This window comes from Cupressus sempervirens, chromosome 6, assembly GCF_028749045.1.
Source record: "Cupressus sempervirens isolate cs-2001-9-10 chromosome 6, ASM2874904v1, whole genome shotgun sequence".
In the NCBI taxonomy this organism is placed as follows: domain Eukaryota; kingdom Viridiplantae; phylum Streptophyta; class Pinopsida; order Cupressales; family Cupressaceae; genus Cupressus; species Cupressus sempervirens.
Genome location: NC_143123.1, coordinates 559,996,496 through 560,013,491, shown reverse-complemented (window position 1 = coordinate 560,013,491; position 16,996 = coordinate 559,996,496). Strand labels below are relative to the sequence as shown.

Genomic DNA, 16,996 nt, shown 5'->3' with positions numbered 1-16,996 from the left:
ATGATTATTTTGATGAAGGTTTATTGACGGGATCATCCAAATCCTTAAAATTTAGTTGAGTGTTCGAAGTATTGCATCACTACTACTTTAACTTGTTAATTTATCATTTTTAGAAATATTTCTAATTAATTAAAAATCTTTGAATGTAATTATATATTTTTTTAAATCGATTAATAAAATCTTTATATCTAGTCCACTCATTTTTCATATCTTTTTCTTTGTCTCAAATACAAAATTAATATATCATTTATTTAATTTCTAGTAAATTTATATGCCATACATCTTGATTGTTCAATAATTAAATAAAACATATATCATATATCATATATCATAACGTTTGAATAATAAATAGACATACATCGTGTTTCCCTTATACATATTCAATAAGTCTACTTTATCATTAGAAAATTGATCATACGAGGCAGGAGCTCCATAATAAACACATTGAAAAAGTCCAACCTGAAACTAGAATATTTCATCCCGCGGTACGACAAAGTTCTATAATAAATAAATTCGAATAGTCCTGTTTTTATAACATTAAAAAAATTGATCATGGCGGAGCAAAACGTTGTCTAATAAATAGGCCCAAAATGTCCACTAGATCGTTTGGGGCCACTTCAACGTAAGCTACGGCTCGTTACATTCTTTTAATATCAGAAACCATGTGGACGGGAAGAATCGTGTCTTCCAATGCTGCTTACAGCGATGGTGAATTCAAGTTTTCGGTCTATAAAATACTGGTAATAGGAAAGACAAACCAGGTAAGGATCTTGCTTGCAGATAATTACATGGATTTCTCACCGTTTTCTTGGTACTACGCCCTCAGCCTCGCCACTTGTTCCCTCTTATTCTTCTTCTTCGTATGGAGAAGGCAGAGTAAATCAAATCCTCCTCTTGCCCCAGGCCCTACTGGTTTTCCTATTATGGGAAACCTCTTTCAGCTGGGAAGGCGGCCACACGAGTCTATGTATGCCCTCTCTCTCAAACACGGCCCACTGATGACTCTCCTTCTGGGAATGAAAACAACAGTGGTCATCTCTTCTCCTGCCATGGCGAAAGAAGTTCTCAAAACACACGACAGCATATTCGCGGGGCGGCCGGTATCAGAATCAATCAAGGCCATTTCCCATCACAAATACTCGCTAATTTGGGGCGAATACGGGCCTTACTGGCGCCAACTCCGACGTGTCTCAACGACTCAGCTCTTCAGCCCGAAAAGACTCGGAGCTCTGCAGCACCTCAGAAGAGGTCAACTATTTCACACCACTCGACTCATTTTCGAGGACAAGGGTGTTAAAAATAGTCAAAAAAAAAAAAAAAAAAAAAAAAAAACTCGTGTCAGTCAAATCCACATCAGCTTCTGTTATAATCATTACAGATTTTCTTGCTAAAAGGATATGGATGCTGTCCTCCAGAATAAGTCATACAACTCTATCAAATCCACATCTCCTTGTGGACTAAGTCTTACAGCTCATGCAGCCATCCTTTAATTTCTACCACTAAAGACTCTTTCAATGGGAGAAATTACAATAAGAAATTTAAACATGATAGATCCCGGCATTAAGCCTTTTGAGGTACCCATTTACAACATAGAAAATTCATTTTTCTTGTTAAGTGGTTTTAGCTTACCACAAACTCTTCAAAAAAAAATGCTTTAAGATCTTTCACCCAAACAAGTGGTTTTTGTTTACCACAAACCTTTCAAGACTTTTAGGTTTTTCACCTAAATAAGTGGTTTTGGCTTACCACAAATTGTTCAATAGATTTACTTAAACAAGTGGTTTTGGATTATTACAAACCCTTCAAACTTCACAAAACCATTGATTCAATGATAGGTAAACCAACTCTAAACTTTTCTCTAGCATACTAATATTGAGTCCATATGAAAAATAATCCATCTACCAAGTCACATGGGTACCCAGCCGTTGTGCTCGCTAGTTCTCTAGGAATATTTTTCAGATACATGGTTCATCAAAATAGTAAAAAATTTTGAAGTGTCGAGTACAACCGATAGTAGACCTCTGGCTACAACCATCACTATTGTGATCTTCATATTGCAAACATTGACTTCAATGATCAGCCTTTCTTTTCATTTGACAACAACATATTTTCTCTAGCTTGCTCCAACTTGCATTTCCACAACTCTTTTTCTCTATCAATTTGTTGAGGTTCCCCAATTTCTTTATTTACTAACCTCCATAAAGCCTTCTCTCTTAGAGCATTCTTGACTGCAATCTTCCAATCTGCAAAATCGCTTCCATCAAAGATAGGCAAAACTTCATTTGAAGAACCCATGTTAGCAAAAAAATCAGCCTTCAAACAAATCTAGCAATATTCCAGCAGTGTAACAGCCCTGCAACCAAATATCATTCCAAAAAAAAATCAGCCCTACAAACAAACCATTTCCAGCAATATATTTTCCTTCAACAAAACCCTCTACTTCTAAATAAATCTCCAGCTGAACCTGGCTAAACTAGGTTCTGATACCATACTGAAAATTAAAACTATAAAGAAATATGGTGCAGCCAGATCAATGAAATAATTTTGTTATCTGCTGTAACCATGTTTCTTTATAGTTTTAATTTTCAATAAAGGGAAAGGCTGTGGACATCGGGGGGACAGTTTTCTCCAAGTCCCTGAATGTGATGGGCAACATGATCTTCAGCGCAGACGTCTACGATGCCCACAATCCAGCCTCTGCGGGACTCAAAGATACCATGTGCGAATTGATGAAGCTCGGCGCGGCGCCCAATTTGGCCGACTATTTTCCGTTTCTCCGGTTCCTCGATCCGCAGGGATTGTCCCGTGAAATGGGCAGGCATTTGAAGGCCATGTATGAATTTTGTGATGATTTCATACAGGAAAGACTCGCCGGAAGCAGCCAAAGCGGTACGCTTGAGGACTCCGAGAAGGATTTTCTCGATGTTTTGTTGGATTCACGGAGTGAAGATTTCGGTCTCGTTCATATTCAAGCCTTGATAACTGTGAGTGACGAAAATAGCAATAAAATTAATGGGTATGAAAACTTTCTATATTCTCCACATCCTTAATCTTTGTTTCTGGTTTCAGGAACTGTTTATTGCCGGTACCGACAAGACCACTACCACAGTAGAATGGGCCGTGGTAGAATTCATTCGAAATCCACAGAGATTAAAACGGCTCCGAGAGGAAATGGACGAAATTGTTGGTTGCAGCCGGAAAGTGGAAGAATCCGACATAGATCATCTGCCTTATCTTCATGCTGCCGTGAAAGAGACTTTCCAGTTGCACCCGCCAGGCCCTCTGCTGCTTCCCCGCAAAGCAGAAAGATCGTGTGAGATTGGGGGATATTTTATACCCAAAGACAGCCAAGTGATTGTGAACGTGTGGGCTATGGGGCAGGACCCTTCTATTTGGGAAAAACCTTTGGAGTTCATGCCGGAGAGATTCTTGGAGGGTGAGAATAGGAAAACAGAATATGGAGGAGAACACTTTGACCTAATTCCGTTCGGCGCAGGGAGAAGAATATGTCCGGGGCTTCCATTTGCAAGCCGTATGGTTCATCTGGTTCTGGCTTCGTTGTTTCATTCGTTTGAGTGGATGCTTCCGGATGGGATGAAGGGTGAAGAGATGGATATGAGTGATGAGTTTGGAGTGAGTCTGAAGAAGTCCCAAAGATTAAATGTAATTCCAATACCACGTCTCCCACATCATACGTATTAACCGTACCTAATCCGCTCTGGTTTTCGTTTTGGATTGCGTGGGAGCTGGTCTCTAGCTAGCTCAGCACGTCTTAGATACCAGACACAATATGCTTTCCGTGTCACCCTCCTTATAATATAAGCTACTCATCCTTATCTTGTTCTGTGTAGGCATGGAAACTACGGGGATTTTAATAACCTCGTAGGAGAAGGTTCAATAGGAGGATTTTGAGGTTCATTGTAAAAGCCGTGATTGAATTTTGCAGTTAGTAATTATAACATAAATAACTGACTATTTGTTTTGTAAAGTTCTATTTATTTAATATATTTAAACTCTTTCAATCTTTAAATTCTTTTTAATATATAGTATCTTTATAAGTGGATTGTGATAATCTTAAAAGTCCGTATAAGCTATTCATCCTTATCTTGTTCTTTGTAGGCATGGAAACTACGGGGATTTTAATAACCTTGTAGAAAAAGGTTAATTGGACGATTTTAAGGTTCATTGTAAGAGCCGTGATTGAATTTTGCAATCAGTAATTATAATATAAATAGTTGACTATTTATTTTATAAAGCTCTATTTACTTAATATATTTAAACTCTTTTTCAATCTTTAAATTTTTTTTAATATAGCATGTTTACAAGTAGATTGTGACCGAAAATATATAAATACTTGAAAGTTATTATATATGCTTTTTAATGTAAAATTTTATTATGTTACAATTGGCTTATTGACTTTTAGTTTGGATCATATCCAACCATCTCTATTAGACAACAAAATATTTTAGACCTATTATTAGATAATTTGTAAAGAAAAATATCTATAATTTTTATTTAAAAAATCATGCTAAATTATTCAAATCTATAGTAAAATAATTAAATTAAAAGAATTCAACTGATACTTAAATCACCACAATTTCTTATATATATATATATATATAATATCAAAATTTGGGAGGGAGGGAGCGATGGAGGGAGGGAGAGATGAAATGAGTTCAATTTAATGGAAGTTATCATCTTTAAAGAACATTTGACTTGATGAAAATTGTCATCTCATCAAAGTCTTAAAACTTATATCAACTATATTCTCATAAATGTTAGAATAGTTAGATATTTTTTGATGGCTATCTATTTCCTTAGCTATTTTAAAAATAATTTCTTAATATCAAAATCATCTTAGAAAAATCAAAATATAGTTTTACTTCAATTTAACATTGTGATCAATAAGGAATGGAAGGCTTCAAGCAGACGGTAGAAGGGCGGGATGGGATTCTTGGTTCGAACTTAGTTGTTGGATGTCTAGAGGGAAGAGCATGGACATCTTGCTTGGTTTTTGGATTTATTCCTAACATTATTCTATTTCCAGAATCTTAGGCGTATCTAGCAGAAATCTTTGGTAAAGAAAGGCATTCGGGTGTCTTTTCTAGGAACAACTATGGAAGCACTTCAACTTCCTTTATCTTTTCTTTCAGCTCTAGATGTGAAAGGGGGATCTAGAGGTCCTATGAAAGGGATGTTATAATGGAAACAAAATGAGTGGGAGAAATTGTTTGGGGTCGAATCCTCTATGAGGGACCCTAGATGATTGGAAATATGGCTTTGTCTTTTAATAAATGAACTCTCAAATGGAACTTGTTGGAATACTTTAGCATAACTAAGAGGGGGGTTGAATTAATTATCCAAGGTCTAGATGTATAAATAAAACTTTTCATAGCTTATTGAACCCATAAACATTTATCATCATGCATGCATCCATTAGATTATGTAATCACTCAAAAACTTGTAAGTTGTACTATTAAATCAACTTGCAAAAATGCAAACATGAAATATTATAGATTCATTAACACACTTGACACAATGATTTACATGAAAATACAATTTGGAAAAAACCACCAGTAACATGCTACTCTTTTTCACTCTTCTGAAGTGATGCCCTATGAAAGGCCAACCCTATTAAAGGTTACAATACAAACTATTAAATGTGACCCTGTTAAAGGATTTCAATCACCATGTTAGGAGTGGGCCTTGTTAGAGGACTTTAGACCATTCACTTGGAATGTCACCTAGTTAAAGGATTTACAAATGATTGTTAGGTCAACCTTAATTCAAAGGATTTTACCCTAGACTAATACAATTATTAGAGAGCAATAATAAGGCTTGATCTAATATCAACTTACAACTTTATTTGCAAATTATAGATCTTTGTTTCAATCCTCCATTCTGCTTGGACTTCACACATTTTAACTCTGATAGCTTGTTCACCCTTCAAGCATTCGTACCCTTAAGCCTTCTTGCTTAACATGCCAATGTAGACTCTTCTCTTAGGTCACTTGATGAAGAAAAACCCTTGACTCCTTGTCTTCCTTAGATTCTCACACATGACAACCTTTTCTTTTGACCAGCCATTCGTATAAATAGAAAATTAAGATCTTTTGCCTCTAATTATCCATTGTCCAATTTAGGGTTAGTATATATTAGGTAGGATACAATGAATATACCCCTTATTTCATGTCTCTTCTAGAAAATTCTCCATGAATCCTCTTTGAATTCACTCAAAATAGTTTACCTTGAATTTTATGCCACTAGCTCATGAATCTTATCTTCCACCTGGTTCACACAATCTAAGAAAATGAACTTGTCAGCTTAGATCCATCGAATTCATGATCTTTCAAATAATGCAATCACTTGGCATTATCTAGCTTCTGATGCTTGGCACATACTGTATTGCTCGACATCCTCTGTAAAATTACTCAGCATGAACTAAAGTTTACTGGTGCTCAGAATCAACTAAACTTTACTCGACATCCACTATTTTGCTCGGCATACACTAGAATAAACATTTACTTGGCTTAGATTAATTTTCTACTAAGCTTGCATTGACTTTGTTCGGCACCTACTATCCACTTGGTCAAGCTTGACAAAAAAAAATTGTTTAACTTGTTCTTCTATACTTTCTTCGTGTAACAAGCCTTTGCAACCTTAAGTAGATTATCAATACATCATGTTATGATTGTCTTAACTAATTCTTCTACTTCTTTACATAATCATAACTCAACCTTTCCTCTAGGTACTATTCTTACTTTGTTTGATCAAATCCTCTTCATCAATCAAATAAATGATAGTACTTAAATCATATAAGCAGTTATCTTACTAGCAAAGAGCAGGTTTGACATTAGTGACAAAACAATCATTGAAACATATTGATCACACTTCTTCAACAATATTCTTCAATCTATTCTCAATAATCTCCCTCTTTTACTATTTTCAATCTATTCTCAACAACCTCCATCTTTAGCATAGATGGCAAACCAAACTGACTAGGTTAAAATAGTAAGACCAAAAAAATACCAAAAACAAAATAATTTCTTGTACTAAAATCTCTCCCTCTATTAACAACTTTCATCTTCTGGATAGGTTACAAAACTCTTCCTTATAACTCCCTCTGAATTACTTCTTATATGTCTCTCTTACTAGGTAAATGTTACTATTTCTCTTTCTTTGTTCTCTTGATTTTCCTAATCAGTAACTATCTCTCCCTCTTTCTTGCATTTCCTTTGATCAACAATTATCTCCCTCTTTGGCATTGTCATCTTAACATGCAGATATAGGCTTCTTCAGTTTCTTCCTTTGTCACCTTGCTTGTGACTAATTTGAAGTGTCAGTTCTTCGACTACTTTAGGCAACTTCTAAAGTAAGATTTTCTACACCAATTTGTAATATATGGAAATCAGCTTTTTTGATGTAGGGCACTCCTTTTGTTACTTAGATAGCCTTTGATAGGGGTATCACCCCTAATTTATCTCTTAGATACTCATGAGCATCCTTAGGTAATGCTTTTGTGAAGATATCAACAATTTCCTCTTTTGTGTTGACATATTTCATCTTCACCTCTTTATCTTGATCTAATTCTCTCAAGTAATGATACTTGATTGCAATGTTCTTAGTCTTTGTGTGCATCACTGGATTCTTTGATATATTGATAACACTTGGATTATCACAGTAAAGTTTCATTGGTTCTTTGATCTCTTCCTTCATACCTTTGAGTAGTTGTTTGATCCATATAATGTTTGTACAATTTATAATAGTAGCAACATATCCAATTTTAGTAGTAGATTGTGAAGTGAAATTTTGTTTATTGCTAGTCCACCTCACCAGCCTCTTGCCTAATAAAAATGCTCCTCCACTAGTACTCTTTTTGTCATCAATGTTTCTAGCCCAATCAGTATTAGTATAGGCTCTTAATTCAAATTTCTCTTTTTTTCTTATAGTATAGACCAAACTCCTCTATTCCTTTCAGATATCTCATTATTTTGTTTATAACCATCAAATGATTTTACCTAGGATTAGTAGAGAATCTTGCAACTATCCCTATAGATAATGCAATGTTAGGTCTTCTATGTAGTACTACATATTGTAATTTTTCAATCATAGACCTATACAATGTTTGATTTACCTCAACTAAATCATCATTCTTTGACAACTTGTGTCCTATCACCATAGCTGTACTTACTGGTTTAGAATCCTCCAGTCCAAAAGTTTTCAATATTTCTTTGACATATTTTTAATAAGTGATGTATATACCATATTTCATCTAATATACTTACAAACCCACAAAGAACTTGATCTCTCCAAACATAGACATCTCAAATTCTTGCTTCATTTCATTTACAAAAGCCTTACATAAAGCTTCTTGACCTCCAAATATGATATCATCAACAAAAAAATTGGATAACAAAATACCTTTTCCTTTCTCTGTCTTCATGTACATATTTTTGTTATCATAAATCTTTTCAAATCCAATGTTCACAAGATACTCATCAAGTCTCTCATACCATGCTCTTGGTGCTTGTTTCAAACCATATAGAGCTTTGCATAATCTACATACTATGTTCCTACTGTTAACATCAACAAAACCTTCTAGCAATTCTATGTAGACTTCTTCTTCTAATATGTCATTTAGAAATGCAAATTTAACATCCATTTGATAAAATTTGAAGCCTTTGTATGCAGAATAAGAAAGTAAAGTTTTTACTCATTCTAATCTAGCAATAGAGGCAAATGTCTCTCCATATTCAATTCCTTCTTCTTGTGCATATCCTTTGAAAACTAATCTTGATTTGTTCCTTGTGACTTCACCATTTTCATCTAGCTTGTTTCTAAATACCCACTTGGTGCTAATCACATTTTTGTCTTCTAGTCTAGAAACTAGAGTCCATGTTTTATTTTTCTCAATTTGTTCAATCTCTTTTTCCATGGCTTTACTTCAGTCCATATCTTCTAAGATATCTCTCACTGATTTTGGTTCTTTCATGCTTAGTAAACATGTATCATTTCTCAATTTTTTCCTTGTCATTGATCTAGCATCTTTATCTCCAATAATTTATGTAGCAAGATGATATCTCTTAACATATTTAGACAATCTTGATTCAACTCTAGTTTTCTCATTTTGTCTTTCAACTTCAGAGTCACTATGTACATCTCTATCATGTAGCTCAGAATCTCTTTCATGTACACTAATCTTAGAATCAAAATGTGCATCAACTTCATTCTACAATTTAGCATCTGAATGTAGCTTGGTTCATGAATGCAAGTCGGCATTCATGGTATGTGACTCGACAGTCACTAAAACTTGTTGTTGGTTTGTAGCTTGATTTGCAGCATCTTCTTCAGTAGTCATTCCTTCATAAGAGTATACAAATTATTTCTATTCTTCTAGTTCTTTCATAGTTTCAGCCTCATACACTTCTGTATATTCATCAAAATTTATGATTGCACTTTCCACAACTTTGTTAGTGTTAGTATTTAAACACTTATAAACTTTACTTCTTGTGAAATATCCTAAGGAATATACCTTCTTCAATTTTTGCATCTATTTTACCATTCCTAAAGTCTTTAAGAATTTAACATTTGCTTCCAAATACCTTAAAGTATTTTATATTGGGTGAGTATTCATACCATACTTCAAAAGGTGTTGAATGCGTACCCTTTTTGACTTATACATGGTTCTAGGTATAGACAGTTGTACTTACAACTTCTCTCTAGTATTTTAAAGAATTATTTTTCTCCATAATGAGTGTTCTAGCATAGTCCATTATAGATCTATTCCTCCTTTCAATTATTCTATTTTGTGAAGGTGTTCTAGGTCCAGATGTCTATCTTTTGATTCTTCTATCATTACAAAACATCTCAAACTCATTCGATGTAAATTCTCCTCCTCTTTTAGATCTCAAACACTTCAGACTTTTACCTGTTTCCTTCTCAACTGTTGCTAAGTACCACTCAAATATTTGAAAAGCATTAGATTTTAGTTTTAGAAACATAATTTTCATCATTCTAGAATATTCATCACCAAGCAACACAATGTACTTATCTCATTTGTAGCTTTTCACTTCAATTGGTCCACACAAGTTAGTATGAACAATCTCTAGTATTTCTTTAGAGGTATGAGTTTTACTCTTAAAACTTGACTTTGTCATTTTTCCTTAGTGACATTATTTGCACATGATATTATCAGGCTTTTTCAACTTAGGGAAACCTCTAACTTTTCTCATGTTACTGATACTAACTAGGTTATCAAAATTAAACTAACATAGCCTTTTCTGCCATAGCCAAAAATTATCAAATTTTACAACTAGACAAGTAGCATCCTCCATATCAAGATAGAATAGATTACTCCTAGTTTGATCACCCTTTCTAATTAGTTTTCAAACTCAACCTTACATCCCAAATTATTCAGTTGTGACATACTCAACAAATTATACTTAAGTCTTCAACATAGCTAGCATTGTCACATAAAATCTTATCTATGAGTTTGATAGAACCTTTTCCTTTTATCAAACATGGTGCATAATTACCAAATCTTACACTATTTCCATCATAAAAATTCAAGGTAATGAGCTTACTTTTGTCTCCAGTCATGTGATGTGAACACCCACTATCAATGATCCATCTATCATTCTTGTTCACACAAGTCACAACTGTAGTTGCCTCATCTTCATCAAATTCGTATATCATTGCAACATACACTAGTTCATCATCATGTTCATTAGATTCATCTTTTGTTTCCTCTTTAGCAATATAGAAAGATATTTTGTGTTTGTCTTTGTAGTCCTTATTGTCTTCATCTCTCCTACTTTTGTATTTGTTCCCACCTCTATAGTTCTTCTTCTCTAGTTATCTAGCAGCAATATGACCAACTTCATTGCATTCAAAATAAATGATAGGTAATTTACCTTTGGACTTTCCTTTACCTTTGTGGAATCTTCTTGATAGTAGTGCTTCAAGTTGTTCTACATCCTCCTCATCTGTATCACTATCACTAGACACATACTTTATCTTTTTCTTCTCATCAGGTTCCTTCAATGAAACCTTAGCTTTGAAAGTAGATTCAATATTTTCAAGTTTGTAATTATCAAAGTTAGATAGATCAAAAGTAGTGAGTTTATCTAGAAAACCTTCTAGTGATAGATTATTCCCTGGTATACATCTCAATTTTTGAATTGCAGAAACTCTAATAGCATATATAGGCATTAGTGTCCTTAAAACTTTGCTTAGTATAGTATCATAATCTATTTTATGATTAGCTCCTCTTATTGCATTAACAACTTCTTTTATCCTTGTCACATATTGAGCAATATTTTCACCTTCTTCCATTCTCATATCATCAAACTTACCTCTAAGACTTTTAGCTTTGGCTCTCAGAATATTAGTGTCTCCTCCATAGATAGTGGTTAAGGCATCCCACATTTTGGCATAGCTTAGGGCAAAGGAAATCTCAAGCATTGCCTAGTTATGTTCTTTCTTCTTTTTCATATCCTTGGTAGTTGGGGCTCCAGTAGGATAAATATACTTAGTAGTAATGGTAGACTATGCATGCTCTCCAATTCCTTAAAGGTGTAGCTTCATCAAACTTTTCCATGCATGAAAGTTATCTATGTTGAGCTTCGTACTTCTCTTTTTGACATCTTGATCTTTGTGCTTCTAACTTACCTTCAAACTAGTCCTCTTAAATAGATGGCTCTAATACCAATTGTTGGAATACTTTAGAATAACTAAGGAGGTGGGGGGAGGGGGTGAATCAGTTATCCAAGGTCTAGATGTATAAATAAAACTTTTCACAGCTTAGTGAACCCATAAACATTTATTACCATGCATGCATCCATTAGATTATGTAATCACTCATAAACTTGTAGGTTACTGTTAAATCAATTTGCAAAAATGTAAACATGAAACATAATAGATTCATCAACACACTAGATACAATGGTTTACATGAAAACCCAATTTGGAAAAAACCACTAGTAACATGCTACTTTTTTTCACTCTTCTGAAGTGATGCCATATGAAAGGCCAACCTTGTTAAAGGTCAAGACACACACTATTAAATGTGACCTTGTTAAAGGATTTCAATCACTCTATTAGGAGTGAGCCTTGTTAGAGGAATTTAGACCATTCACTCGGAATGTCACTCAATTAAAGGATTTACAAATGACTGTTAGGTCAACCTTAATCCAAAGAATTTTACCCTAGACTAATACAATAATTAGGGAGTAATGGTAAGGGTTGATTTGATAACAATTTACAACTCCATTTGTAGATTATAGATCTATATTTTAGTCCTCCATTATGCTTGCCCTTCACACATTTTAGCTCTGATAGCTTGTTCACCCTTCAAGCATTCATACCCTTAAGCCTTTTTGCTTAACATGCCAATGCAGACTCTTCTCTTAGGTCACTTGATGAAGCAAAACCTTTAACTCCTTATCTTCCTTAGGTTCCCACACATGAAAACCTTTGCTTCTAATGAACCATTCCTATAAATAAAAAATTAAGATATTTTGTCACTTATTATGCACCATCCAATTTAGGATTAGGATAGATCAGGTAGGATACAATTAATATACCCCTTATTTCATGTCTCTTCTAAAACCTTCTCCATAAATCTTCTTTGAACTCACCTCAAAATAGTTTACCTTGAATTCTATGCAACCAACTCATCATTCTTATCTTCTACCTAGTTCACAAAATCCAAGAAAACGTGTCAGCTCAGATCCATCAAATTCATGATCTTTCAAATAATGTAGCCACTTGACATTATTTTGTTTCTTGACATCCTCTATGAAATCATTTGGTGTGAACTAAAGTTTATTGGTGCTCTACATCAACTAAACTTTACTTGACATCCACTATTTTTCTTAGCATACACTAGAATAAACTTCTACTTGGCTCAAATTGATTTTCTACTCGACTTGCACTGACTTTTCTCAACACCTACTATCCACTCAATCAAGCTTGCTAGAAAAACTTTTTTTAACTTGTTCTTCTATACTTTCTTGGTGTAACTAGGCTTTGTAACCTTAAGTATATTATTAATACATCATGTTATCACTATCATAACTAATTCTTGTACTTTTTTACATAATCATAACTCAACCTTTCCTGTAGGTGCTATTATTACATCTTTTGATCACATCCTCTTCATCAATAAAATAAGTGATAGTAGTTAAATCATATAAGTAGTTGTCTTACCAACAAATGGAAAGTTTGACATCAATGATTGAAACATATTGATCATAGTTCTTCGACAATCTTCTTCAATCTATTCTCAACAATCTCCCTCTTTTACTATTTTCAATATTTTCTCAATAGAACTTTCATGATAACATTTTTTCCTTTGTCTTAGTTTGTTTTGGACTCCTTGGGTTGTTGTTGGAGTTTTGGGATGAAGCATATTTCAATGTTTTAGTCAACTTCTAGTTATTGATCTGTGTATAACAGCTAGATCTATGATCTATGTCTCAAGGATAGAGAAAAGAATAGATACTTAAGTAGGGCTCTCACCCCAAGATTGATGTTGTGATGGAGGTGAAGTGTCAGAGGGTGCCTCTTTTTTAAATGGGTTGATCCAAAATCTCCAAGTGATGATTCTAGGACATTTGGTCCCTTGATCATGAATTTTTGTCTACTTTGTGGAGTCAATGATTAGGCCCTAGGAGTCCTATGTCTCCATAGAGTTCCTTTCTCAAGTCCCTCATACATGTTTCTCATAGGATGATCAAGATTTGAAAGATTCTGTTAAGAAGAACTCTCTTTTATCTTCTTTTAATCAAGACTGGCAAATTGTGAATCATAAGAGAAAAGTTAAGTAGAAATTGGTTTTATTTGTGAACAAAGTGACCCACAGTCTTATCAAACTGGATATGGGAGGTAAGAAATTTGCACATGGTAAGAAGAATAAGAAGTCATTGGAGTCTAGCAGTAAAAAAGATATTGTAGATGGAAAATAGAAAACCATCTAAGAGAACTACTCCCTAATTTCTAGAGGAAGATTTTATCACAGAATATATGGGGATTGAATGTTCTTAATAAGTAAGACATTTTGAGGAATGTGATTTGGGATAATAAATTAGATGTGGTGGTAATTCATGAAATTAAGTTGTCTAAAGATAAAATTGAAATCCTTTCTCTCTTTAACAATGAAAAAGTAGCAGTGTGATTTTGAAGGAGCTTCAGGTAGTGTATTTGTGTTCTAGAGCACCTTTTTATTTATTTAAGGTGAGGTCCTTTTGGTTGAAAATAATATCATTTTATTAAATTTTCCTATATATTAGAGGCATTTTTTGCCTAGATTCTTTCTAATATCTATGGTCCTAAATCCAAAAATAGGAGGTTGACATTCTAGGAAAGATCACGGTCTTTAAGAAATTTAGTTCTTGAAATCCCATGGCTAGTAATGAGTGATTTTAACTCCCCTTTGAATGATAATGACAAGATGGGGTAACTTTTACCCAAGCTCATTTGGATGGTAAGCTGGACTTTATCAATTTTATTAATTTGAATTCTTTGTTGGATATGGATCTCAAAGTATGTTCTTGTATGTGGTCTAATCAGAATAAGGACAAACATCTCATTTAGGTGATTCATTTAATATATTTCACTGTTTGCTATCTTCTATCACTAAGATAGGGTCTGATGACTTCCCAATTTTACTATTGCTAATCCCTAGTTTGTTAAACACATTTTTTCATCTAGGTTTGAAAGGATGTGGTTGGAACACCCCAATTCTAATTCTCCTATCCACAACTAGTGCAATGTGCAAATTGAAGGGTTAGCTATGTTTAGGATAGTTGAAAACTTACTCTTATTAAAAATAAAGTCAAACTTTGGAACAAGGAGACTTTTGGAAATATCTTCCTTCAAAAATTAGCTATTGAAGTTAGTCTAGATGAAGTTCATAAATCTATTGAAGAGAAAGGGGATTCTCAGGGTTTTGTTCATAAGGAAAGAGATTTACTTGTGAAGTATCATGATATTGTGGACAAAGAATAACTTTATTGGACACAAAGATGAACAAAACTTTAGCTGAAGCCTGAAGACAAGAATACTAGATTTTATCATCTCATGGCTTCTAGACAAAGAGCTTCTAAGTGAATCTCAAATATTTCTACTAAAAATGGTGATGTGCAGTTGATAGAAATATCTTTGAGGCTTTTGTGAATTTTTTCTCTAATATGCTAAAAAAAATGCTAATCTTTATGCTATGAGTCAAAATTTTCTCTTCGCTTCTATTCCTTCTTTACTAGATGAGGATATAATTAGAATTTTGGTTGTCATCCCCTCCATGGATTAAACACAAAAAGAAATGCTTTCCTTTTTAAGGAGATAAATCCCATTGACCTAATGGTTTCCCAATGTTCTTCTTTAGACATTTCTAGAAAATTATTGGGTCTAAGGTGTGTGTGATAGTTAAAGATTTTTTTTGCTCCAGAAAATTGGTTAAGGAATTTAATTCAACCTTCATTATCTTGATTCCTAAAAATGAAGGTTCTAGAATTGTGGAAGCTTTTAGGCCAATTAGTTTTAGTAAATCCATTTATAAGGTGTTTCCTAATTCCTAATATCCAAGGGTATGTGTAGGATCATGGTCAACCTTGAACTATACCCTTAAAAGTGGCAATGAAAAATTAGTAAATTAGGGTTAGGTCAACTTGACGTGCAATTTTCAACTTGTTATTAACTTTTTAGCAAAATGTTGACAGAAAAGAATCTCTAGGAAACTGAATTTAGTTTCTAAACTACTAGGGCTTATTTGAAAAAAATTAAAATTAAAAAAACTAAAATAATAATAATAATAATAATAATTGATTTGTCAAATATTTGAATTTTAATGGAATAGTAGATAAATTTTAAGACAAAGATAAGAATTAGATGTATGTCTAACCACCTTAATCAAAATCAAATGATAATATTTTTCAATAATATTGTAGATATAAGAATTAGACTCATCCCTAGATGTGACACATATTTTTTGGTCTTTTCATTCTAAATAAACAATTAATTATAAATTTTCTACTATAGTATTTTTGGAATAAAAACTCTCATGTCTAACTACCTTAACTAATTCAAAACTCTGCAAAAAAAAAAAATTCTTTTTTTGGTCATGATATTAGAAGAACATGTTTGTAGTAAAAAACACACAAGAACATGCCAAAAACATATATTTTGGACATTTTTAAAGTTGTCCATGTAGGGTTGGTATCCAAAGATATATTAAGCCTTATAAAGGTATTAATTTTTTGGTTTGGTATTAGGTGTGAGCAGAAAAAAATGGAATAGATTTTCAAATGCTTTAAGGCATTTTAGAACTACATATTTTTTAGATTGCCACTTTTTGGCACACAATGATCTTGCAGATACCCCCAAATTAATGAAAATCCTACATCAGCGCAATGGTTTTGTATTGGATAGGAAAATTTTGGATTCCACCATCAAATTCCATAAGGTGATTCATTCAACCAATAGTTTGAACTCTCAAAATTTCTCCTGAAGTTGGACTTTTCCAAGGCCTACAAAAATTGTATTTGGAATTTATGTCCAAATTTTTAAAGAAGTTTGGTTTTTGGGGAATATTTGACTCAACTTGTTTCTCAGCTGGCAGGGACTTCTCTGTCAGCAATTATTGTTAATGGATCCTCTTCAAAATAATTCAATCCTACAAGAGGATTAAGACAAGGTTATATTGTCTCCACCATTATTTTTTGGTGATGGTAGGGACCCTAGGAAGATATTTTAGTGCCCGAGCATCTAGTGTTTTGATAGTTGGTCTTATGTCATCCTCTAATGACCTCACTTGCCCCCATGAGAATTTTTTTTGATGACATAATTATGATGGAGAAATATATGATTATGGAAGCTATAAGCTTTAAATATTACCTTTAGGTATATACTAAGGCTTCTGATAATTTATCAACAAGGGGAATAGTCCTATCTTGTTTATCAATATCCCTATTCCTAGGTAGGAGAAGATTGTGATAATT

The 16,996-nt window shown here is 33.5% G+C and overlaps 1 protein-coding gene across 1 annotated transcript; it reads left to right on the top strand.

Annotated features, from left to right (window-relative positions):
• The first annotated feature begins 468 nt into the window (after positions 1–468).
• LOC149553490 (cytochrome P450 76T24-like) lies at positions 469–3,988 on the top strand. The gene is made up of 3 exons (XM_089789909.1): positions 469–1,292; positions 2,595–2,984; positions 3,070–3,988. Exons 1-3 carry the CDS (start codon positions 663–665, stop codon positions 3,700–3,702), a joined length of 1,653 nt encoding a protein of 550 aa, XP_089646035.1. The 5' UTR covers positions 469–662; the 3' UTR covers positions 3,703–3,988.
• The last annotated feature ends 13,008 nt before the right edge of the window (positions 3,989–16,996 follow it).

What these genes read in the sequence shown, in the direction of transcription:
- LOC149553490 (XM_089789909.1), top strand. Translation starts at nt 663, where the DNA reads ATGTGGACGGGAAGAATCGTGTCTTCCAATGCTGCTTACAGCGATGGT. An exon ending in TCATTTTCGAGGACAAGGGT is followed by an intron (nt 1,293 to 2,594) that starts GTTAAAAATAGT and finishes TTTTCAATAAAG; the next exon opens with GGAAAGGCTGTGGACATCGG. An exon ending in ATATTCAAGCCTTGATAACT is followed by an intron (nt 2,985 to 3,069) that starts GTGAGTGACGAA and finishes TTCTGGTTTCAG; the next exon opens with GAACTGTTTATTGCCGGTAC.